This window comes from Sinocyclocheilus grahami, unplaced genomic scaffold (assembly GCF_001515645.1).
Source record: "Sinocyclocheilus grahami isolate Dianchi unplaced genomic scaffold, SAMN03320097.WGS_v1.1 scaffold171.1, whole genome shotgun sequence".
Taxonomy (NCBI): domain Eukaryota; kingdom Metazoa; phylum Chordata; class Actinopteri; order Cypriniformes; family Cyprinidae; genus Sinocyclocheilus; species Sinocyclocheilus grahami.
This window is the reverse complement of record NW_015505350.1, coordinates 1,147,944-1,174,009: the sequence shown is the minus strand read 5'-3', so window position 1 is coordinate 1,174,009 and position 26,066 is coordinate 1,147,944. Positions and strand designations below refer to the sequence as shown.

Genomic DNA, 26,066 nt, shown 5'->3' with positions numbered 1-26,066 from the left:
AGTTAATGCTGCTCAATGTGAAAGCACGCACGTGATGGAGATTTACAGCTGATTACAGAACCAGCTTTACTCGTGCAGCCCTAGCTGCATGTTTATTTTGCTACTGTTTTATAACAAAGATGTCATTGTACCTGTAGGTGGTGTCGGGCTGCAGGTTCTGGATGATGTATTTGGTTACGGGCCCAGTAAGGATGGGTTGTCTTTCACCCAGATCGATCAGGTACGACGTGATCTCTGATCCATGATCACACGGCGCCTCCCAGCGTAGCCCCAGGCAGGTGGATGGGGAGTAAAGGAGAGGTCTAGCCTCTTCGCCCTCCTCGTCCTCCTCATCCCTCTCTGTGGTCCTGCTGCCCTCCACTCTCATCTCTGACTCGCGGAGAGCGTGGACGTTGCTGACTGGCCCTGGCACAGAGCAGGGTGTCTGGCAGAGCACGGCGTCGCTAAAGGGCCCCACACCGGCTACATTCACTGCCTGAGGCACAAAAAACACCCAGTCAGCGAGTGACTACAATTTTAAACAGACCTGACGTGAACCGCAAATAAACCTTTAATCTTTTACTTTTTTGTAGTTGATTTTAGTTGAGCAGGCTGAGAAATCATCAAGATGAACAATAACACAAACGGGACCAACTATAATGATAATTCTACACAAAAAACAACATGTATACAAAAGTAAAACATGGGACTGGGCTTATGCACAATGACCAGTGGACCATAAAAATTGAAAGCATCAATTACAGAATTAACTGATTATAACCAATGTTACAACATTAGCTTATTTTAGTTCAAATTCAGTAATCAATATGTAATTACAAACTGTTGCAAAATAATTGAATTGAACAAAATTTCAGCCAACTATCGATATATAACAGCCCCCAATATAGTAATAAACAGCTATTATAAACCACACAGGACAAGAAAAAAAAACAACAACAACAACTGTATTCGTCTCTCATCCACTGGGTGGCACTGAGAATGTAAAGTTGGCACTCGCCCCATCATCTCATTTGTATGTATCAAGCTGATTTATTTGTGCTCACAGTAAGTAAAAGTATAATCAGTCACCAGACTGCTACTTCCTGGTTGGTTTGACATGGCAGATCACGTCTCACCAATAGCTTAAACATTGAGATGAAATAAGTGTGTGTGATAGCGTTTCTCACTTGTACTCTGCAGAAGTAGTTGGTGGCTGGCAGTAGACCCCTCATCTCATGGGACAGTGCAGCACCGGTGTAACACGTCTGCATACTGCCCTCTGCCGCCCCCCACTCCAGACGATACTCTGACACTGCTGCTCCATTACAGGGAGGTGTCTGTATGGGTGCAAAACACAGCGAATGTGTTAAGACAAAACAAAAAGGAAAACAAAGCAAAAACAAAAAACTACAAATGTGAAAAATAAAAACATAAAAAATAAATAAATCAAACAAAACAGAAACAAGTATGCAAATAAAAAAGCACTACAAAGCTATTTGAGAGGGGGCAACAGTTCTGATCTGTTTTTTTTTCTGATGATGTTTTTAGGAAAAAACAATCATAAAAAAACATGCCCTTTTTATTTTAGTTAAAGTTTTTGTAGTTTAATTTAGTATTTTTTAGGCTTTAGTTAATTTTTTTTAAATGTTTATTTCTTTATTTTTATTTTTACTTTCAGTAAATGTTTATTAATGAAGTTGTTTTTCATAAGTTTATTTTTTTTTATACAGTTAATAATAATAATAATAACCCTGATTCAGTCACAATGAAGTAATTCACTAAAATAAACCTGTCCTCTCAAAGCTACTAAATACTTGCTTGATACAAAAAGAATACTTTGCATCATGGGATATTCTCACCTCCCAGCTGATCACAGCACATGTCGGTGATTTACAGGTGACATGAGGGGGCCGACACGCCTCAGGGGCCCCTGGACCTGTCGTGACCTCAGACCGCTCCGAAAAAGGGCCGTACTGTTGAACACCAATAAAATATGAACTTACTAGCCGAAGCAAAACTATATGTGGCACATTCTATAAAGAACAGATTATTAGCAACTATAAAAACAAGTAACATCTGTGACATTTATAAGGCCTGCACTCACTCCAGCTTTGTTGGCAGCTCTGAGCCGGAAGCCGTAGGTCCTGCCGGGCAGTAAACTTCCCACTGTGCAGTCCAGTTCAGAGCCCTGGTACACTTCCCTGCCCTCGTCCATCTGGGGAGCGAACATCTCCACGCTATACGAAGACACTGCACTACCTCCATCCACCAGAGGGGGCGCTAACAGATGCGATGAGTGAAAATATTCAGATTTTCAATATTTAGAAAAAAAAAAACTATAATAATAAAAAAAACTTTTATTCAGCAAGGACACATGAAATTAATCAAATGTAACAGTAAATAAAAATGAATGAATTAATAAACGTTGCTTTTTACACTTTCTGAAAAATAACTATATTGAATGATAAATAATGTGTCACAGGTATCATAAATGGGTTCTTGTATTGCAATGGGTTCTTGTTTCGCACCGGATTTAGCAATATTAACGATGGGATTTTTGGAGGAAGGTTTGTGTTTTTTAACAACCCCTTCTCTCCTAGAAACTTTTATTTTTTCAGAGATATATATCGAAGACATTTCTATACTTTTTAAGGGCTCAAAGGAGGAATTACAATCTTTATGAATATATGAATGGCTTTTATGATTCGATTACATTTAATATGGAATGTAATGATAGAGAGTTTCCATTTCTTGATACTAAAGATTTGAAAGTGGATTAAACCTTATCTACAATGGTATATTGTAAACCAACAGACAGAAACAGTTTGCTACATGCTTCAAGTAGCCATGTGCGACCATTAAAACAGGGTTTACCCTATAGTCAGTTCTTAAGAATAAGACAGAATAAGAGAATAAGAGTATACTGAGTCAAGAAAACTGTATGATCAATTTTTAGCACAAGGATATAAAAGACAATGGCTGGATTTGGCCTTGGAAAAATAAAATAATTCAGATGACCTAATTACTCAATTGACAATGAAGTAACTGGTCTGTACTGATTAATTGATTGATTGGATATGTTTTTATATGTGAGGAATTGAATATAAAAATGAACCGTTTTAATAGATTGTGAACACTGAGGAAGGTCCTGCGTGACCGAAACATTTGTTGATTTTAATATGCACTGAAATTTTAAAATAAATAATTTATTAAAAATAAAAAAAAAATGCACTTTCTATGAATAAAGAAGATCGCTAGTATCTCGGCATGTAATCCTTTCATTTGGATACAAAATGTCAACAATTCTGTGTTTTTCTGTCAATATGGGGTGCTGTGTGTACATTAATGAGGAAAAAAAATGAACTTAAATGATTTTAGCAAATGGCTGCAATATAACAAAGAGTGAAAAATGTAAGGGGGTCTGAATACTTTCCGTACCCACTGTATATACAAACAAATTTCAAGAATTGAGTTTTTTTGCTCTGGTGGAATCTATTATTGATTCTATTATTGACTTGAAATCATGCTACATATGAATGGAACCAAGCGCAAAATGCTCCTTTTTTGACAGTTTTCATAAAAACATAAAAAAGCAGCACAACCATTTGATTTTAAAAATAATAATAAAAAAGATTTATTGAGTAGCAAATTCAGCATATTACAATGGCTTTGCCATCACATTAATAAATGACATTTTCAAATATGTAATTAAATTAATTTAAATGTAAAACAGTTATTTAATAATAATATTGAATGAATGAACCCCAAACTTTTAAAATATTATGTATATACACCTCTCAACACCCAATTAACCCTAAAAACATATTAAACGCAGCACGATTTTAAGAAACACTTAATTTGTTATACCCAATAAGCACAGACACATAGGCAAAGCTTACCCCAGCGTAGTTGCACCTCTCTTGATTTAGGTTTGCCTACAACTCTGGGTGGCTGACATGGACCAGGAGGAACAGGTGGCGTTTGGACCTGCAAGGGCTCCATCAACTAAAAACAACAAGGATGAGAAATTAGAAAAACGACAAAACCTTGATACACTTTAATCATGCACACCACGTTCCACCTCCTCAATGAGAATAGAGTGTAGGGCACCGGCTGAAACGGTGACAGCAGACCACAGCCATGTGAGCATTCTCTCACATTCACAGCTGTGAAAACCAGTGCCAAAATGAGTCATAGCTGCGCGCTGGCAAGTCCCGCATGCAGATATGCATCTGCGAAGCCCTGACAATGCCATTACAGCTGGGATCAGAAGACGGAAGAGAGAAATGATTACCAGCCGCTTGCCAAAAGCGGTCCATTGATAAAAGCGTGTTGCGATTTTGAAGGCGTGGAGATGATGGAAGCGATTAATGCGGAAACAAACCGATAAAAGGAAGGTGGATGAATTGGTAACAAGTTGTGGAGCAAAGGAAAAAAAAAGATGACAGTCCAATAGAGACGCACAATATTTACACGAAAGATGTATGCAAAAAATGTTAATTGTATTTAGAGGACTTAAAATGTTGGCTATAAAATTAGATGTAGCAAGACAAAGTAGTCTGACATTTTGGTTTGAAAAAGCTTAAAATGTCATTTCCACCAAAGAGCGAATAGTGAAGATTGTTAGTAGCTTTACAAAAAACCAATTTATGATCCAGAACTCTCTTTTTCTGTAAAGAATACGCTGTTAAAAAGAAGTGTGCTTTAATGTATTGAAATTACATTTATAGTGTAATTCAAATCCAATTACTACACTTATACTTGTAGAAAATATAATTTTAATGAAATAAAAGGCCACTGAAGTGTTTTTAAAGAAAGTGCAATTTCATGACTGTTTCTTAACGCACTTAAATGCACTTTTAAAATGTGTGCTATGTAATGATGTCAAATTTTCACATTTTAAATCATAGTTTTAATGATCTTTTGGCATATTTTTTTTTTTTAAAGTACACTTATTTTGAGGTTATTTTTTTCAAATATTTTGTATACAGCAAAATGAGCATCAATATTTCAAATAAAAGTTTAACTTGGCCCTACAGCAATAAAGGATTGCATATTTTTGTGTGACATACTGGGCTCTCGCCTCCCGCACTGAAGCAGTGGACTCTAGCCTGGTATGAACATCCTGGGCTCAGACCATCACAAACACACTCCATAGCCGAACCGCTGTACACCTGATTCCAAGAAGAACCTGAAACACACACCCAAGCAATCAATGAACAATCGTAATGGCAGGATCAAATTGAGCATGTGTAGACACACCAGAAAACCGAATTGGAACGTACCACTTAACCCTTCAGACAGCTCCGCCACATACTTTGTCACATCTGAACCGCCATTGTCTTTGGGAGGATCTGAGGCGACAAAAAAACAAACAAAAAAAACAAACACTTACTATTTGCGGCCAGTTCCAATGTTATTTTAGTATCACTGAGATACTGTTATAATATTTGAAATTAGATTTTATTTTTACACTTTCTGTTCTGAATTTAGTTTTAGTTTTTAATTATTTTGTTGTGTTTTGTTGTGCATTTCTGTTCTAACATTTTAATTAGTGCTGTCAAACGATTAATCGTGATTAATCGCATCCGATATAAAAGTTTTTTGTATTGTGTATATTTATTATGTACATATAAATAAACACACACACAGCATATATTTAGCAAATATTTACATGTATTTAAATGTATATATTTATATTCATATAATTTATATTATATGTAAATATATTTAACATATAAACATAAAATTTTTCTTAAATATATACAGTACATGCATGTGCATGTATTTATATATACTTAATAAATATACACAATACACACATATATTATGTAAACAAAAACTTTTATTTTGGATGCGATTAATCGGTTGACAACACTAATTTTAATATAATTAATATAATTAACCAAAATTTCACTCCATCTTGGATGGAAATTTCTTATTGTGAAAAACTGTACACACAAAGAATAAATTCCTAAAAACATTTCTTAGAAAGGTAGCTCACCAAGTTTCATGACTGGGCCATAAAAACAGTCAAAGTATATGAGGACTAAATCAAAGGTGATTTCTATATTAGTTTGAGTTGTATTGAGTCAAAGTTCAATATCTACATGTTTCTAACATGCTGAACTGACCCCAGGTCAGACGGAAACTGGTCGGGTGAGGTTTTCCCTTCACTGCGAGTCTGCAGGGGCAGCCTGGTCTGTCAGGGGCCGTGGTGAACTCAGACACACCGCTGGGGTTACTTTTCCCTTCTGCATTATAGGCGACAACCTGCAATGATTTATAAAAAATAAAAAATAAAAAAATAGTCAGACTGTTATTCATTATAGTAATGAGTGTGTGTGTGTGTGTGTGTGTGTGTGTGTGTGGGGGGTTATTAATGATTCAAAACGTCACAATGCAAAAAAAAAAAATTGGAATGGTCCTAAAAACAGGCTTCATTATGACTCAACTAAACACTGGGTGCAGAGGAAATGCAAATCTCTAGGGCCTTTCAAAACCCTTTATATTCACCACCAAATTTGTCTCACTGAGAAACAGTTTCCCCTGATAAAAGCTCAGGATGAGGAAGCATCTCACAATTCAGAAATAAACAGTGGTGTTGTGATGTCATCTGTCATAGTAATTGGCAGTAATTGGGGATGCGAGCTCTCAGGTAATCAGCTCCTCTCATCAGGATACTTGCAGCCGTTCTGATCGCATTAATACACTTTTGTTTTCGGAAACACGATTATGATCAACCCACCCCAACAACACCAGAGAACAGTGACCGATCGCATCACTACACCACCTGCTTCATCTCACAGCCGCTGGCAACAGGTGAGTCTCAATCATGACCGGGATAGGGGTGAGGAGATACAAGAGTTGAGGAGAGAAAATAAAAAAAAAGAGGAAAAAAAGAATGGACTTACAAAAAACAAAGGAATAAATGAACAAAAGAAAGAGAACAAGAACAAATTAAACAACAAACAAAAAAAACTAACCAAAAAGGAAGGAAAAAAGCACAAACAAAAAGAAAGAAACAAAAGAAGCTGATAATGGTAGAAAGAGAACAAAAAAGAGAGAATAAGAGAATATATACAGACTAAATGAAAGGAATGATGAAGAATGAACAAATGAAGAAAAAGCTAATTCAAAAATAAGAAAAGATTAAATTGAAAGATGAAAGAAGGGAAGAAAAATACATGAAAGAGACAAACGGAATGACAACATTAAAAAAACAACAACAAAAACAAAGAGATTTAAAAAGCACAAAGAGGGAACTATCAAATAAAATAAGTAACAAAATAAAGACAAAACCTCACAAGAAAAAACAAGAGCAAATGAAAGAAACAACGAGAGCAAAAAAACAAGAAAGAACAAAACGAACTGACAAACAAAAGAAAGAAAGAAAAGGTACGAAAGAAAACAAGCAAAAAATGAAAGAACCTGGTAAGGAAATAACATTAGAAATGGCAATATAAATTGTCAAAGAATGAACAAACGGAAAAGCAAAACAAATAAAAATGAGACTGAAATAAAAGAAAGAATGAAAAGAGAAGGAAGAAAATAAATGAATGTTCAAACAAATAAAAATAAACTAACTAAACGAAATCAAGAAACTGAGACACACTCAAGAAGTGGCAAACATACATCACTGTGTGTGTTTGTGTGTCCTCACCCTGAACCTGTACGTGGTGCTCCTGTGGAGGTTTCTGGCAGTGTGTGACAGCTCGTCACCATCATAACTGGCCTGGAACCCATAACCCTGTAAAAACACAACATATACATGTAAACACGCATGAAAAACCTGGCCTACTTATGGAAAACGGAATCTTTATGGCCCAGTTTACACCACAAATTAACATTCACAAGTACGAGACAGATCACGGTTCACTACACACTTAATGTCTGCATAAATCACTTCTCACATAACATGTAACATTCTCAAGCTCAGTCCAGGATGCATCAGGACAAATTAATGTTTACTCTGCAAACCGATCTGGCTAACATATCTCTCTGACTAACCATAAAATCAGAGAGAGATATTCATACCTGGTGTAAGCAGGTCTTGTGTCATTTATTTGTCAGAAGTGTTCGATGCATTTCTGTGAACGTGTGTGTGCGTCTCTCACTCACTGAGCCCTCCTCTTCCATCTCCAGGACATAGCTGATTTCGTCTTCTTTGGGCGAGCCGGCTGGCCTGTGCCATCGCACACAGAGCCATGTGACCCCGGACTGAATCAGCTCAGGGCTTAAGGGGGGGGCAGGCACACTGCATGATGTCATGATGTGGACGCCTTCACTGAACTCACTACGGAAAGAGTAAATGATCGTAGGACAAAATATATACTGTATGTATATATACTTTATTTTCCAGACATAAGCCACTTTTTTATCATCTGAAACATGCCACAAATTATATTCCAAAATATATATCCTGATTTTAATTTCAAGCATGTAAAACACGGCACGTCCTGATTTTGTGGCGTTAGATATGTTCCTAGGTCAACATATTTTGTTGACCCTGGAACAACATTTTTATCCAAAAATGTAGTCTTGACCATATCCCTACACCTAAACCTTACTTTAACCACGAGTAATCCCTAAAATCAGAGGAAATTATAGATGAATGACACTGATGTACAAGCCCCAAACACTGATTGTAAGCCTAAGTGTCACAAAAACTATAAACTGGTTCTTCAAATCTGATTGGTTAATCACAATGTTGTTCCAGGGTCAACAAAGATGATTGGTAAAATCAGGTTGTGTGTAATTTTTCAATATATCTGCCATCAGCAGGTATAGAAAAAAGTTAAATCTGAACACTTTTGCAATTACTTTAGAAGCTGGATTTCGGAACATTTTGATATACTGATACATACCTCACCCCCATGTCATTTTTGGCTGCCAGCCGAAAAGAATATCTGGAAGCTGTGGAGAGTTTGGTGAGCCTGTACTGCTTCTGAGGGCCGTAGTAGCACTGTTCAAACGCATCCTTCCCCTTGCCCTGTTCACAGATCACAGCCAGCATTAGCAGTACATGCTTAAACCTCACCTCTTTACTTTTTGAGAAATATGAAAACACAAAACAGCAATAACAAAATAACGTACCTCATCCCACTGAAGGATATAGTTTTGGATTTTGGAACCGTTGTCACATGGAGCCTAGACAAAAATTTATTTTTGTTGTTGTTATGCACTTAATTTGTCAGTTTAAATATGCGATATAACATTCATGTGGGACAGTTGATGTGCCAGTGTGTTAATGTGTGCACACACCTTCCATTGCAGGACAAGGCTGCTCTTGGTGCCGCTGGCTTTGCGTGGCGGGCTGGGCTTGTCTGGCTCACAGCTCAGAGTGGTGAAGCTCACAGGCTCTGAAGGGATGCCTTGTAAACAGTTACACATGGCCTGGACCCTAAATACACACACACACACACACACACACACACACACACACACACACACACACACACACACACACACACACACACACGTATTAGCATATAGAAACAATACAATTACCAACAGTAAAGAAAGGAATAATTTTAGATCTTAGAAATTGTATTTATAAAGACTGAATATTTTTGTAACATAACTACATTTATTATTATTATTATACAAGGATACCATGGTGAGGAAATTTTCACACTAATTAATAAACTTGACAACAACGATATTACCTAATACATTGACAAATGTCTTATCTTGTAAAATGTACAATGTCGCTCAGGATCTGTTGTGTTTATTTTGATCTTTTACTTAAGATCTTTACTTGATGTAAGAGCTCAGATGGCACGCATGCTCATTCTTTTTGGTTTTGTCTTGAGATTTCTGAGTTTTGGAAGAATATCTTCCGGTGGTATTCAAATGTTTTTGGAGAAGATATCAGTCCAGATATTGAATTAGCTTTGCTTGGATGTTCTGACCCTACATTAGCATTAACACATTCTCAGCAATTGTCTCTTATGTTTGGTATGGTGGTATCTAAAAGGGTGATTTTGATGGATTGGAAGTCCACTTTACCGCCCAGTTTTCACAAATGTTGGCAGAGATGGTTGCCGCCCTCAAGCTCGAAAGGATTTGCTTTTCCAAGATCGATGCTTCTAAAAAATTTGATAAAATCTGGGGCCCCTTCCTTAGGTATCTTTTTAAGAGTTGAATGGATAGCTTCACTGTTTTCTTCCTTCACTCCATCTTTAATGTTTTGTTTGATTACGTATGTCTTTGTTTAAGGTGTATATTTTTCATTGTATCTGGTCTGGTGCCTGTTCGTGGGGGGGTAGATGGGGGGGTCTCTAGTTTTTTTGTGTATAGTATATGTTCATGTTCATATTTTTGATAAAATCTGGGGCCCCTTCCTTAGGTATCTTTTTAAGAGTTGAATGGATAGCTTCACTGTTTTCTTCCTTCACTCCATCTTTAATGTTTTGTTTGATTACGTATGTCTTTGTTTAAGGTGTATATTTTTCATTGTATCTGGTCTGGTGCCTGTTCGTGGGGGGGTAGATGGGGGGTCTCTAGTTTTTTTGTGTATAGTATATGTTCATGTTCATATTCATAGTTCATAGTATACGTTCATATATAAACTGTTATAAAAAATAAAAAAGATCTCTTATTCCATCCTGATGATCCGACGATAGCTGCTCGCATCTCAGTTTGTCTAACAGACATTTCTTGCTGGATGAAGGACCATCACCTTCAACTCAACCTTGCCAAGACAGAACTGCTTGTGGTTCCATCAAACCCATCGTTTCATCACAATTTCACCATCCAGTTAGGCACATCAACCATAACTCCTTCAAAAACAGCCAGTAACCTTGGAGTTATGATTGATGATCAGTTGACTTTCTCAGGCCACATTGCTAAAACTATCCGGTTCTGCAGATTTGCTTTAGTCTACATCAAGAAGTTTAGGCCCTTTCTTTCAGAACATGCTTCAGAACTCCCTGTTCAAGCTCTTGTTCTGTCCTGGCTGGACTATTGCAATGCTCTCTTGGCAGGTCTTCCAGCCAGTTCGATCAAACCTTTACAATTAATCCAGAAAGTGGCAGCAAGATTAATCTTTAATGAGCTGAAAAGAATGCATGTCACACCTCTGTTCATCAGTTTGCACTGGCTACCAATAGCTGCTCGCATAAAATTCAAGGCATTAATGTTTGCCTACAAAACCACCACTGGCTCTGCACCCATTTACCTAAATTCATTACTTCAGACTTATGTGCCCTCTAGATCTAGATCTGCAAGTTTAAGAGCTTGCTCTATTTTTTTTCTATTCTATTGGTTTTATTTTTATTTATCATGTAATAAAAAAAACCTTGCTATGTGTACTACGTTAAGTTAACTGAGACTTGTTATAGCACTTTGCTTCTATTGTCCTCATTTGTAAGTCGCTTTGGATAAAAGCTTCTGCTAAATAACTAAATGTAATGTAAATGACAATGTAATCTTTACATCTTTCCCTTTTGAACAAAACGAGTGCTTGAAAATTATAGATTCATTATTACTCTTATTGAAAAACAAAATAACAATAAAACAGTACAATGACAAACTCACTAATATAAACACTTATATAAAAATAACTTTTATTAACACAAGTAAGATGGGTGATGCACCGCACATAACATGTAGAAAAAATATATTGTGGCCATGAATTAAGAATTTGTTCCTGCGACTTAATTTGTTCCCTTATTTCATTAAATTGTGGTCATGTTGTACTAATTAATTCCATCATTTCTGTTTAATTAAAATTAGGAAACAAAATGTGGCCATGATTTAATTAAATAAAAGGGCACAAAAGAAACATTTCTTCTTTTGCCACAAATATATCATTTTTTTTCTCCGCAAGTCATGTGAGGGGCACAGTATATACCTGTGTTGTAACACAAATAAATAAAAGACCTTATGTTATAGCACTTTGCTTCTATTGTCCTCATTTGTAAGTCGCTTTGGATAAAAGCTTCTGCTAAATAACTAAATGTAATGTAAATGACAATGTAATCTTTACATCTTTCCCTTTTGAACAAAACGAGTGCTTGAAAATTATAGATTCATTATTACTCTTATTGAAAAACAAAATAACAATAAAACAGTACAATGACAAACTCACTAATATAAACACTTATATAAAAATAACTTTTATTAACACAAGTAAGATGGGTGATGCACCGCACATAACATGTAGAAAAACTATATTGTGGCCATGAATTAAGAATTTGTTCCTGCGACTTAATTTGTTCCCTTATTTCATTAAATTGTGGTCATGTTGTACTAATTAATTCCATCATTTCTGTTTAATTAAAATTAGTAAACAAAATGTGGCCATGATTTAATTAAATAAAAGGGCACAAAAGAAACATTTCTTCTTTTGCCACAAATATATCATTTTTTTTCTCCGCAAGTCATGTGAGGGGCACAGTATATACCTGTGTTGTAACACAAATAAATAAAAGACCTTTGGATTTCCCCCTTACTTTAAAACAAATGCTTAATTTCTTGTTCATTATTACTTTTAATGAAAAGCACAACAATAAAACAAAGACAAACTCACTTGTATTAAACATATTTAAAATATTGCTAAATAGGCGCTATCACTGATTACTGCGGCAAGCCTATTAATATATTTATAAACAATTTTATTCATAAAACAGTGTTATTATTGACGGAGCTATGCTATACAAACTAGAATGTGTAAAACAAATTCTGATAATGTCTTGTGCATTTAAAAGTCAAAACAGACACAAACCTGACATGGTAGTCTGTTGCTGGTCTTAAGTCTTGTAAGGTTGCACTTAGTTCCACACCACTGACACAAGCAAAAGAAAGAAAATATTAGTAAAATTTTTCGCAAAATGTAAACAATGAAAACAACTCTTCAGTATTCATCTACTACTGTGAACTTAAAAGAGCTGCATGTCAAGTGAACTGCTGTTGAACTTCAGCTATCAAAAACCCACAGCAAACCACAAAAAACAACAGCGAGTTCCTCAACTGCACCCCCACACCTCCTCCACAGCGGGACACGGAGCGTGATCTCACCTGTAGGCGCTCTTGTACTTCCCATCCTTGCCACTGTACGAGACGGAGACCTCATACGTGAAGCTGGGCTCCGCAGGGCCTTCTTCTCCCTCTTTGGGCTCATCGTCACCTTCTGTCCTTGATGGGGCCACCCAACTCAAACTGGCCCCTCTGGCCTGGATGTCTGTCACCTGATGATGCAAGATGATACAATAGTTTTTACATGCAGCACTACATTTAATGCAAACCTTTCAGTTGGGGGGGATATTATACTGAGCTAGTTTCAAATTTTACTTCTACTGGATCCAAAGTTGTCACACAGATTTTAAATGATCAGTCGAGTAAAAAAAAAAAACAACTCTCACAACTGGTTAAATAAATTTACACAAGTTTAGGGGTGCACCGATACTAGACTTCCTGCCGATACGATTTGTATTATTTCATATAGAACTCAATAGACGAGTTAAAGCAAAGTGAATCTAAATGTAAAAACAGAGGAAATTAGTATGTACTATTAACTGTCCAAATTCAGCTGATAGAAGTCCGACATTGACCCATAAGATAAATTGTTTGAAAATCTCTAATATTATCCAAAAATCAATATAGCACCATTTATTGTGCATTACTAAGCATGGCGTGTCACCTGATGATGCAAGATGATACAATAGTTTTTACATGCAGCACTACATTTAATGCAAACCTTTCAGTTGGGGGGGATATTATACTGAGCTAGTTTCAAATTTTACTTCTACTGGATCCAAAGTTGTCACACAGATTTTAAATGATCAGTCGAGTAAAAAAAAAAACAACTCTCACAACTGGTTAAATAAATTTACACAAGTTTAGGGGTGCACCGATACTAGACTTCCTGCCGATACGATTTGTATTATTTCATATAGAACTCAATAGACGAGTTAAAGCAAAGTGAATCTAAATGTAAAAACAGAGGAAATTAGTATGTACTATTAACTGTCCAAATTCAGCTGATAGAAGTCCGCCATTGACCCATAAGATAAATTGTTTGAAAATCTCTATTATCCAAAAATCAATATAGCACCATTTATTGTGCATTACTAAGCATGGCCTGAATCCTATTTTAGGCAAATTTGTACACGTCAATGCCCGAAGTTGTTGCATTCTGAAAAGCGACAGATTAAAATTTTTAACGCAAAGGAAACATCTGTAGAACTCTCTACATTTGTTTCTGCAAACTTGCATAGACTGGGTTTCTGGCTGAAGTCTTTGTAATTATGCAAAACTAACTTTTGTTCAATTTGATTTGTAGCGCGAATAATTTATGAATACCTTATGGACTGCAGTTTAAAAAAAAAAAAAAAAAAAAAAAAAAAGAAGTTCAACAATATTCAAAAAAGATGGAATATCTCTTTTTCCACATTTATCAAATTTTGTTCACCAGATGAGTCTCATAATCTTCGGACCAACTGTCATAAAAGTTATTGGCTGGATTTTTGGTTTGCATCACCATTACACTAAATAAAAGATGGAAGTCAGGATCCATTTTGGCAAATTAAAGAAAATATCGGTAGCATTCCCTGCAACTGTGTCTGCAAACTTGCATAGATTGGCTTTCTGGTCTCGTCTTGTAAATATAGCAATAAGGAAGAGCAAAACAACAATTATTTTCTTAATTGACTTGTCAATGGATTGTCTGTGCAATTAGTCTATCTCAAAGAAGACCTTTATAATTCGCCTGAGTTTAGGTCATGTCCCCAGACAGACCGATGAGAATCTGTGTTTGTAAATTGAGTGAATGTGATGCACAAGGACAGCCAAGAGACTGTATATTCAGACGAAAAGGAAACGTTTTAAATGAGTGAAAACTGATGTAACGATGCATGATTGATTCAAACTCAATTTGTCTGATTCAGTGAAATCCATCATTACTTTCAGAGGTTAATTGTTCCCGGGGCTAATTGGCTATATATTTAGCTACAAGCACATGTTTGTGGGAAATACAAATGTCTGCTTGTTTTGCCTGGAAAGAGTCGCTTTAGTTTATTTTAAATCACATGCGGCACTTTCCCTCCGGAACAAAAGAGAACTTCTGTTATGCAAGGAGGAATATTTTTAGCTTTATTCCAGTTGAGAAACAAGTCTCCTTTAGTTATGGATGCATGACTATGCACCTTTCGGGTTTTCAGAATAGCGCAGATTACTAGGCAAAAACGGACTTAAAAAGAACCTATACAAGTGCCCCATGGGGCATGATTCTCTCCCTCTAAACTTTTCACAACAACTTTTCTCACTGCATGAGTTGTGGAAATAATCTTTCAGTTACTGATGCAAGTAAACTACATAAATCTGACCAATAAGTTTGATTTATCATTCCGAGCAGGCAAAATAGTAGGTAATGTTTTATGAGCTGCAAGGTCAGCATACTTTGCGAAAATTAACATGAAATGCATTTGCTTAATACTTGCATCATAAATTCAGGAAAAAATGGTCATTATGCAAAACTAACTCTTGTAGAACTTTTAAATTGATTTGTGGTGGCCTTAATTTATTAATTCTTTACAGAGTTACTCTTTTTCGCCAACTCATTTTATTCCATATTCACCAAATTTGTCTTACAATCTTCAGACTAAGCCTCACTACAACCACTATTGGCTAGATATTTGGTTTTTGCCATTGTTTCTCCCAAAAGACGTCAACAGAATTGAATAAAAGATGGAAGTCTTAACAAAACTTTAAGACATTAATTTTATAATTTCAGTCAAAAAAATGTTTTCCATTTTTTAAAATTTAAATAATAATAATAAAAAAAAAATTGTCTGGCTACTAAAACAAATGACAAAATATATATTTCAAAGCCCCCACACATCTCCACAATAATAAAAAAAAAACTAAATCTATCAGACGTTTCAACATTTTCCCCTTCAATAAAAAAATAAAAATATATATAAATAAATAAATTCATTAATGTATTTATCTATTTTCCCATTTAAACAAAAATTGATTTTTTTGGGACACGACCTTAAATTTTTTTAAGATGAAATAAAATGAACCTCTTTTCTATATTCTTGCATGCCAATGGTGTTAAAGAGCTTACTTACTGTACTGTATTTTGTGAAAATTATTTTGAACAGCATGCTTAACTGGCCTTTTTTAAATTTATGTGTAGTGCCCCTATAATTTATTCATATATCATGGACCACTAAAATAAAAAAAATGTTCATCGTGTTCAAAAAAGGTTTGAATGTCTAATGAAAAAGGATCAGTAATAATTATTATAGTGAAATGGACAGGGCTGTTTCGCCAAAGCTGAAGTCACTGTTTCATGAAAACATCAATAAACCAGATCCCAGCACACCAGACAAGACAGCCATTTAGCTTCCTCTATGAATCAAATCAAATACAGCATTAATGACCCATTACTGTCTTCTTGTGGGGACTGTAATCATGCATGGATGTAGAGTTTTTAAGACCGTGGAAATGACTGTCATTAAGAAAACTGTTGACGCAGCAAGTAGCCATACAGTTCTTCAGAAGGTGGTTTCTCAGTGAGAGGAGTGTCAAATGTAGCATAAAGGCCTTTCAAATAGCCCACTAAGAAGAACAGTACGCCATATCAGTACCATTATGCCAATGATAGACTAAAGTATTGACCAGGCAGGCTGATTAATAGACTGATATTTGGCCAGTGTGAGATTGTCCACCCTTTTAAAATGTCAAGCCTCATCAGTGGATCCATTTTCAAACATTTTGGGGGAATGATTTTGAATAAATAGTGTAAAATAAGTGTTCCCAATAAATACAAAATGTTATTTTGCTTTTCCACCACAAAGTTTGCAAGTCAAGCAATTAGCCATTACCAATTTCGAAATTATCTCAAGCTATGGTTAGACTATAAACAAGCAGAAAAATGTATTTAAACTTCATCAGGCTTGAAAGGTAACATGTGGTCTGCTTCATCTCTGGATAAATCTGTCAATCTTCTGTGGTTCGTCTGCTCATCAATGCTTTTTTCTGAAGATTTTCTGAAGTTGGTTTATGTTGCAGTCAGCTGAACATTCACGGAATCGATAATACTTTTCTTAAGTGTAGGAATAATGCTACTACGGCACAGATTCCTAAATTCCTAAAATAAATGTCTGTTCCTAATATTTAACTCAGTAAGGATGCTTTTATTTAATAAAAAATAAAAACAGTAATATTGTAAAAATTTAATTGAAATGTGTTCATTTAAAATGACATCTCCTGTTTTAATATTTAGAATAAACTGTAGAGTACACAGTAAAAGAATGTAAAAATGCTAGAGTAAAAACCTGTTAATTGGTTAACAGTACGTTTCCATACTATATACGGTGAATAAATGCAGTTACATTTAATGTGATTTTACAGTAAAGTACTGTTAAAATAAGTTTTTTGGAAGTGAAAAATAAAAAGTCATTGTATAATTTACAGTGAAAAACCGTAAATTGACACTCCCAGAATTCACTGCGTAACACTTCATATTTGATATTTTTTTGTTGAAACAACTATGATTCTTCTTAGTTTTTTCTTATCAGTTGTGTACATTAGGGTTTTATCTTACATCTAATGTTGTTAAATTAATGTTATTGCATTATTTCAGTATCATGTGTGTTTCCATGATGGTGTTTAGTGTTTGTGTGAATGACACTGTGCACCTTCTATATATAAATATTGCCCTCCTCAGCTCGTAGAAAAGCTGTTTGTGATGAGCTTTGCTTCATCATGTGACTTTCTCATCACTACCAGTTTTTGGTGGTTATCAGTGCATTACAATGGTTCAAAACCGATATTAGTACTTCAATATGTTGGTTTATTAATATTACATCAGTTAATGAAATACAGTATTTTACTGTGAATTTAAGTTAAGTCTGTAAAACCTAAAATGTTGCTACCACATTTTTTACGGTGAAGTTCTTGCAACCACAGCTGCCGGTATTTTACCGTAAATGTCACAGATTGTTTTTACAGTGTAAATAAAGCATTGCTAATTGTAATTTACTCCTGTGATGGCAAAGGTGAACTCTCAGTATTATTACTCCAGTCTTTAATGTCACATGATTCTTCAAAATCATTCTAACATGCCTGTTATTATAATGAAAGTTAAAAACGGTTTTCTAAATATTTAAACTGTGATAGATTTTTTTAGGATCCTTTGATGAACAGAAAGTAAAACAAAGCATTAGTTTGAAACAGAAATATTGAAATTATACATGTCTTTACTGTCACTTTTAATCATTTTAACTCTTCCTTTCTGAATAACTGTACATTACTAAAATTATTAAAATACCAGGCAACTGCTAACTACAAGTTAACATTAAAGGAAAATCAAAACACAAAATATGCACATATATATTAACAAAGGAATATTAAAATAAAGTTCTGCTTACCACTGGCTTGCAGATGGAGTTTAATCGTTCCTGAAGAGCTTTTGCTTCTTCATCCAGTTCTACATAAAAAAAAAAAACAATATCTAGATAAGATGACTTCCTTATCAATTGTTTCATAAAAAGGACAAGGCTTTACACTCAAGCTTGCTACTTTAATCACAGTAAAGGCATTTATTTTCCATGAATGGATTAATAGACATATCAGCTAAGCTGGAGTTCCTCCAGGCTGTAGTTAGTTAGCACTGATAAATGACTGAGTCAGTGCAGAGGTAATTACAGCTAATGATATCTGCAGCAGCCTAAAGCTGAAGGAGCTAATGAGACCAGAGACAAGCTGCTCGGGCCTGTTTACAGTGGGGCTGGAGAGAGGGCCCATCCCTGGAGCCCCGTTAAATCTTCCAGTGGGCTCCTGGATAGACTTCTACCTGGAACCTGGGATATAATCATCCTAGGAAAAAGAAGACTTAATGGGACATTGATGTCTGTTAATGCTAATAGCCATTTCCTAATATATCCCCATCAGCGATCGCACGCATAACTCTGGTTGGTTATTAATTGCGAGGGAGATAAATAGTAAATATTTAATTCCCTGGCCATTTTTAAGCAAGTTTATCTTTTAATTAGATGTGTTAGGAGATTATCATTAAAATCAAATTTTTAAAGCGGTTTTCATGCTAAAATGTGATACTAGTTGATACTAAATAGCTGATTTATGCAAACCTATTAATGCAACAAGACTATATATCAATCAGTCTAATAGACTGTAGTGGGGTTGAAAGTTCTGAGACAATATTTAAAAACTAAATTAATGTAACATGAAAGAAAGTAGTAGTATTTGTATTAGTATTATCTAATAAAATGTAAGCAAATAAGTGGACAGTGATCACGTCAACTGATATTGTTTAACTTTCATTATGTCATTGTGTTTACTTAAATTCTTATACTGATAATATAATTTGTAACAAAAAGGTCAAATAAAACAAGTAAAAAAAGAAAACTAAAAAACTAAACACAAAATTAAACAAAAACAACAAACAAATGCTGTCAAAACATTAATCGTGATTAATCGCATACAAAAAAAGTTTTGTTTGCATAATATATGTGTGTGTTCTGTGTATATTTATTATGTATATATAAATAAACACACATACAGTATACATTTTGAAAATATTTACATGTACTTATGTCTATATTTATATTCATATAATTTATAGTATAAATAAATTTGTTTAATATATTTGTTTAATATATAAACAACATACTTTTCTGAAATATATACATGCATGTGTATTTATATATACATCATAAATATACACAGTACACACACATATTATGCAAACAAAAACTTTTATTTTGCATGCGATTAATCGTTTGGCAGCACTAAAACAAACAAAACAAAACTCTTATTAGAGCATGATAAATAAATGTAATTATTTATTTACCACTGGTGTCTCATATTGCTGATTCTACTATTCTACTATGGTGTCTCATATTGCTGATTCTAAAGCAATAAGACACAAGAGGCAGCGTGTTACATTTTCACATAGGTTTTAGGCACTCTGCTTCACACCTCTTAACTGTGGTAAAAACACTGTAACACAGCATCCTGTGGCTTAATACTTAACTCTAATGGTTCTAGGAACCCTAATATATTCTACCTCCAGATTCTGTCTCCTTCCCTCTCCCTGGACTTTTGACCAGGGCGGTGACAGCAGTGCTGGGCTGTGCTTGCTCCTCTGCGCCCTTACCCCCCAGCCCGTTCTGGAGATCTCCTCCTGACGGTGGCGTCCCGCGGCTCTTCTGTGGGGATGGAGGGGGACTGTCTTTGGAGAGGGCCAGGACTCCACATCCCCCTCCGCCCACCCCCTGCCTCTCTTTCAGTTTCTTCTGCAGGCGCTCGTAGGTTTTGCTAGCCCTTTCATCTCTGTGAGCAAATGCCGCACGTCCATGTGGAGGGTGAGTATCTGAGGAAATTGGAAAACAGAGAGAAATGTAAGGAATAATGTGAAACGGATAGTTGAATTATTGAAAAATTATGCACAGGTGATAATGCCGCCAATTTGTGCGAAGTGTATCCCTTTGGGCACTTTCTGAAATGTATAAACACTTTAGCAATTATATTTATATATATAAAAAAATCAAAAAGGGAGAATTAGGGTGTGTAGGTAGTATAATTAAGTAAAAACAATAACTATTTATGATAGTCTGTTATGCACATTGCTATTTTGGTGTTATTTAAACGCTGTTGTAGGCCTGGGCTGTAAACCGGTATCAATATTTATCGAGAGAGAGAGAGAGAGTGCGCGAGAGAGAGAGAGTGCGCGAGAGAGAGAGAGCACAAGAGAGCGAGCGAGCGAGCGAGCGAGCGAGAGAGAGAGAGCCACACAAATGAATATTCAGTGCATTTTTAGACAGACAAATATGACTGCTGCACTCACGTCTCACACAAGAGATGTAACCATGCAAAGTTAAAAGGGTTTAAAACTTTAGAAAACGAGTCGCGAATTTGTGGAGGTGTATTCCTTTTCATTGCGTCTCTTACTGCATTCAAAATATTAGAGAAATATAGAAGCTCAATGCGGAGAAGTTCTTGATTAGGTGAAAACCGAAACCAAGCCATTCACACAAATGAATATTCAGTGCATTTTTAGACAGACAAATATGACTGCTGCACTCACGTCTCACACAAGAGATGTAACCATGCAAAGTTAAAAGGGTTTAAAACTTTAGAAAACGAGTCGCGAATTTGTGGAGGTGTATTCCTTTTCATTGCGTCTCTTACGTTTTTAAATGCAATCTGCGTGATGGGCGATTCGGCTCTTTGTATTAAGCAATGCATAAATACATGATGCTGTTTTGTTCATAATTGTTTATGCAATTTATGAAATTATATTTGACTTATATGAGTTCATTTAGATGCAATGCAGGTTTTTTTATAGACATTTATTTCCTTGCATTGACAATTTAAATGTGCTGCATTATTTTGCTCATTGCGCCCTCCGTTGGCCTTGGGAGACAAGCCAAAAGTTCCCTTCAGACCTATTTAATCTGCATATAAAACATTATAAATTAAATATTTGTAACATTTTTATTGTGTGTTTGACTGTTAAAACTAAAAATATTTGTTGCTTGTCTCAATAAATTGGGTTAATTTAAACCTTTGTACACATGGGACGATTATCGTGCGCGCTTATCGCCGACGTTTTTTTCGACGCGTCTTTTGTGTTCATACCCAAGCGATTTTCGCTGGTGATGAGCCGAGTGAACGTGCAAATTCACAACCTGACATTAGATGGCGCTTAATGAAAACCAGAAATACCCCGGTACACATCGAATCCTATTTGATCTGCAATTCCTCTCCATAACAACTCCCTCTTATCGAGATTTTTGTAGTCGCTGTCGCGTTTGTCATAAAGCCCTTTGTGTTCAGACACCAATGAGACCAGCAGCTCTACATTCATCTTGCCTCGATGCATCATCTTTGTCTACTTACTTCCTCTTCGTCGTTAGGTATCAATGTGTGCTCTGCAAGACCGTTTTGTGCTTGAGTGCCACCAAGTCATGTTTTACTGTAACTTCAGCAGCTCCAGGCACGTGAACAAAAGCGCCAATCTCATTGGCCAGCCAGTTTTTAACGCAGCGCGTCAAACCAAAAGAACAAGCCCGTGGCTTTTTTGAAAAAGTGATGCTTTTACGGTTCGTGTTTCGCACGACGGTGTGCACGCTCACATTGGCGCCCTTTGTTTAGTCGCGAGGCGTTAAACGTCGGAGATAATCACGAGCGATATTCGTCCCGGTGTGAACAAGCCTTAACAGTGGTTAAATGTAAAATAAAATTTCTATTGCTCTGTTTTAAAAAAGGTTATAAAAAAAGTCAATAATTATCGATACCGAACGATATGAAACATTATATCGTTAATAAATTTTTTAGCTATATCGCCCAGCACTACGCTGTTTTAGCATTTATTAATATTTTTTTAATTTGCTTCTATTTTTTAATTTTTAGTAAATGTAAAAAAAGTTAATTTTGTGCTTTTGCCTTCTTAAAATGTATTTATTTATTTTAAACATTGTTATTTAGCTTTCTTTTTTATTTCAGTTTAGGTTTTAGTCATTTTAGCGCTTTAAAATTATTTACTTAGTTGTCTTTACTGTAACTTCAGCAGCTCCAGGCACGTGAACAAAAGTGCCAATCTCATTGGCCAGCCAGTTTTTAACGCAGCGCGTCAAACCAAAAGAACAAGCCCGTGGCTTTTTTGAAAAAGTGATGCTTTTACGGTTCGTGTTTCGCACGACGGTGTGCACGCTCACATTGGCGCCCTTTGTTTAGTCACGAGGCGTTAAACGTCGGAGATAATCACGAGCGATATTCGTCCCGGTGTGAACAAGCCTTAACAGTGGTTAAATGTAAAATAAAATTTCTATTGCTCTGTTTTAAAAAAGGTTATAAAAAAAGTCAATAATTATCGATACCGAACGATATGAAACATTATATCGTTAATAATTTTTTTAGCTATATCGCCCAGCACTACGCTGTTTTAGCATTTATTAATATTTTTTTAATTTGCTTCTATTTTTAAATTTTTAGTAAATGTAAAAAAAGTTAATTTTGTGCTTTTGCCTTCTTAAAATTTATTTATTTATTTTAAACATTGTTATTTAGCTTTCTTTTTTATTTCAGTTTAGGTTTTAGTCATTTTAGCGCTTTAAAATTATTTACTTAGTTGTAATGGGAACATTTCAAATTTTCACTTTTCATCTAATATTTAAATATTATTTCAGCTATAGTAGTTTTAGTTTCAATCAACACTAACAATACCAATTATGCCATTAATATGAATAAAACAACAATATTGTCATTGTTCTTATTTTTTCTTTATTACTGACCGTTTACTTGAAAAGCTTCATTATTAAATACTCTAATATTTAACTCAAAAACTTAACCTCAATATTTAATAAAAACAAACTTAATGCCATTGACTTAATTTACTTTATTATGTATTAATATTAACATGAACAGTATTATTAATATTCAGTCACTGGTTAAATTACTGATATTAACTTCTAATATTAAATAAATTACTGTTAATAATTACATTTAAATATATTAATTACTAAATATATTTATTAGTTAATTTTCATGTAAAATTTGTTCATTTGTGTTTTTAATAACATATTGCATAACATCAAAATATTAGTAAAGTGAGCTGAGTCTACGGTAAAGCTAAGTGTTCCCTACAGGAATTTGTTCGTGTTGTGTTCAGTATTTACTCGTAACATATTTCACAGCTTTCAGTCTTTCTCTCTCTGAGAGTCCAAAACTTAGCTAAAATATAGGCCTATAACTTTTCCTTGAAAAGTCAGCAGAGGCGCAGCATGCCATCCTCACTCTTGGTGAGGCAAAAGTGTGTGTGTGTAAACTGACCTTGCTCTGAGTAGATGGTCGTGTGTGCCGGATGGTACTGGGAGATGTACTGGGGGTTCATATCTCCAGTTCCTCCAGCCATGCCTGAGTAGAGGTGAGGGGGAGGGTGCATGATGTGCGGGTGGGGGATGAAGGCCTGTAGGTGGGCGTGGGGCGGCGGAGGGGGTGGGTGGTGAAGCGGGGAATGGCCCCCCGGATGAAACTCCGTCTGAGGTAAGACCAACACCCGCCTTACTCCGTTCTCCTCAATGATCTATATGGAAAGATCGAGAGAAAATTACACAGGACATACTGCACATACCATTCTTTTAGCCTGATTTCAGTTAAAGATTTTGATATCTTTTTGAAATGTACAGCATTTTAGAATTTATTTAGTTTGATCTGTTCCAGTTCTAGCTCTTTTAAAGGCAGGAATGTGTCCTAAGGCAGCATCATTTTGCAGACTGATGTCAGCAACAGCCTTCACTTTGACAGTGCCTATGATGCCAGAAAATGTTGCTAGGTAGGATGCTTAAATGGTTTGGAAAAGGGCCACAGAGACATAAATCAGACTGAAAGTAGCATTCTTTTCACCAAACCAAAACAACAACTCCCATAAAAATAATGTAAAACTAGTTCTGTAATGACTCACCTGTTGAACGTATCCAGGAGGCACATAGATTTGAGGCACTGAACCGTTTGGGGACATCATGGGAACCTGAGCAGGACCTGTAGAGGAAACATGAACAATAAATATGAAAGTCAAATACACACCATGTCAAGTCACATTTATTTCTATAGCACTTAATACAATACAAAGTGATTCAAATCAGCGTCACAATGACAAATGTGATCTAAAGTACATTGCTCCCTAAATCACGTTGTTACTTTCGTAATGTGATACATTTTGGAGTGAAACAGAACTTGTATAATATATATATATATATATATTAGGGATATGCCAGTATCAAATTTTCATGTTGCGATTAATTGCTAATGCTTTTATCACGGTATACGGTATTATCACAATATTGAAATATAGTTTTAAAAAAAAGTGTTGTCATAATACAGTATAACAGGTTTAATAACTTTTTTCTTATAACAAAAATAACGGACCATTTCAATACAATAAAGCAATACAGAAAGATGTATAAAGTTAAAAGTTTTACACAGATTAAAGTGCAAAAGAACTATAAAGACCAATAGGTATCACTTTACAATAAGACCTCATTAGTTAACCTTAGTTAATGCATTAACATTCACAATAGCTACATTTGCAACAGATGTTATTAATCTTTGTAAAAAAAATTAAAGTTTTAGTTCATGTTAGCTCATTAAATAACACAGTTATAACTTTAGATTTTAACAACGTGTTATTAAATATTGGAATATCTAAGATTAATGAATGTAGAAGAATTTTTCATTGGCAGTTTATGTTAACTAATGAATTAACTAATGTTAACTAATGAAGCCCTAATGTAAAGTGTGAAAAAACAATAAAGAATCAAAACACTTTCAAACAATATCTAGGACATGTTGTAGTCCAGATTAAAATGTAAAAAATTTTTTTGAAAATAAATAGCCTATTAAGTCTAAATATTTAAGCATTTGGCGCAAATCGTTAAAATCCTAGCAAATACACAAATCTGAATGGCTGTTTAATATGGGATTACATCTCTGCCACAATTCTGCGCACAAAATATCATATTTTGAGCACGCAAAAGTGTGTTTTGCATGTGCGTGAACTGAGTTTTGTGGAGAAAATGTTTTTCTCGCAAAGCAGTAAGTATTTAGAGCGCACGAAAATAAATTTTGCATTTAAAATACGTTTTTTGATGTGTGCAGACCTTCTCTTTTGCGCGTACAACGTTTCACTAGCTTGCTTACCTGATGCCCGCCCTTAGTGCTCTCTAAATGCCAACAGCTTGCTTGCTCAACACAACACAGCGTTACAATATGCCATAATTCCAGCCAATCAGAGATGAGGCTGCTAAATTCTGATTGGCTGCCTTGACAACCAATCACAACATTCCTTGCATTACCTCGACAGCAGAAGAGGAAAAATACAGTGCATGCATAATTATGCAAGTTGATATTCTGATGATATTTCTTTCCAAGCACATTTCCAATTCCAAACAACATAAATCTTAATAACTACTATTAATCTTGTATTTAATCATTTATAATTGATATATAATTATTCATGAAGGCTGGAAGTGAAACATGTCTTATATTCAGGTGTGCATAATTAAGCAGATTTTCGTTTACAGATAAAATGAGCCAAAAAAGAGATTTAACTC

General features: G+C 35.1%; 1 protein-coding gene across 4 annotated transcripts in view; it reads right to left on the bottom strand.

Moving 5' to 3' along the window:
* The window catches only part of LOC107593468 (fibronectin type-III domain-containing protein 3a-like), an 86,424-nt gene that overhangs the window by 7,868 nt on the left and 52,490 nt on the right, over positions 1-26,066 (bottom strand). For 3 of the 4 annotated variants that reach the window (XM_016283201.1, XM_016283200.1, XM_016283203.1), the window contains 19 exons: positions 24,419-24,495; positions 23,788-24,040; positions 20,021-20,326; positions 18,363-18,421; positions 13,003-13,172; positions 12,710-12,769; positions 9,244-9,382; positions 9,076-9,129; positions 8,847-8,971; positions 8,101-8,275; positions 7,643-7,729; positions 6,114-6,252; positions 5,265-5,333; positions 5,052-5,170; positions 3,879-3,984; positions 2,084-2,259; positions 1,839-1,952; positions 1,167-1,316; positions 132-475 (listed from right to left, as the gene is read on the bottom strand). In XM_016283201.1, the coding sequence (XP_016138687.1) occupies positions 132-475; positions 1,167-1,316; positions 1,839-1,952; positions 2,084-2,259; positions 3,879-3,984; positions 5,052-5,170; positions 5,265-5,333; positions 6,114-6,252; positions 7,643-7,729; positions 8,101-8,275; positions 8,847-8,971; positions 9,076-9,129; positions 9,244-9,382; positions 12,710-12,769; positions 13,003-13,172; positions 18,363-18,421; positions 20,021-20,326; positions 23,788-24,040; positions 24,419-24,495 (2,722 nt within the window). The remainder of the gene's footprint in view (positions 1-131; positions 476-1,166; positions 1,317-1,838; positions 1,953-2,083; positions 2,260-3,878; positions 3,985-5,051; positions 5,171-5,264; positions 5,334-6,113; positions 6,253-7,642; positions 7,730-8,100; positions 8,276-8,846; positions 8,972-9,075; positions 9,130-9,243; positions 9,383-12,709; positions 12,770-13,002; positions 13,173-18,362; positions 18,422-20,020; positions 20,327-23,787; positions 24,041-24,418; positions 24,496-26,066) is intronic. The other variant, XM_016283202.1, reaches the window with a different exon arrangement.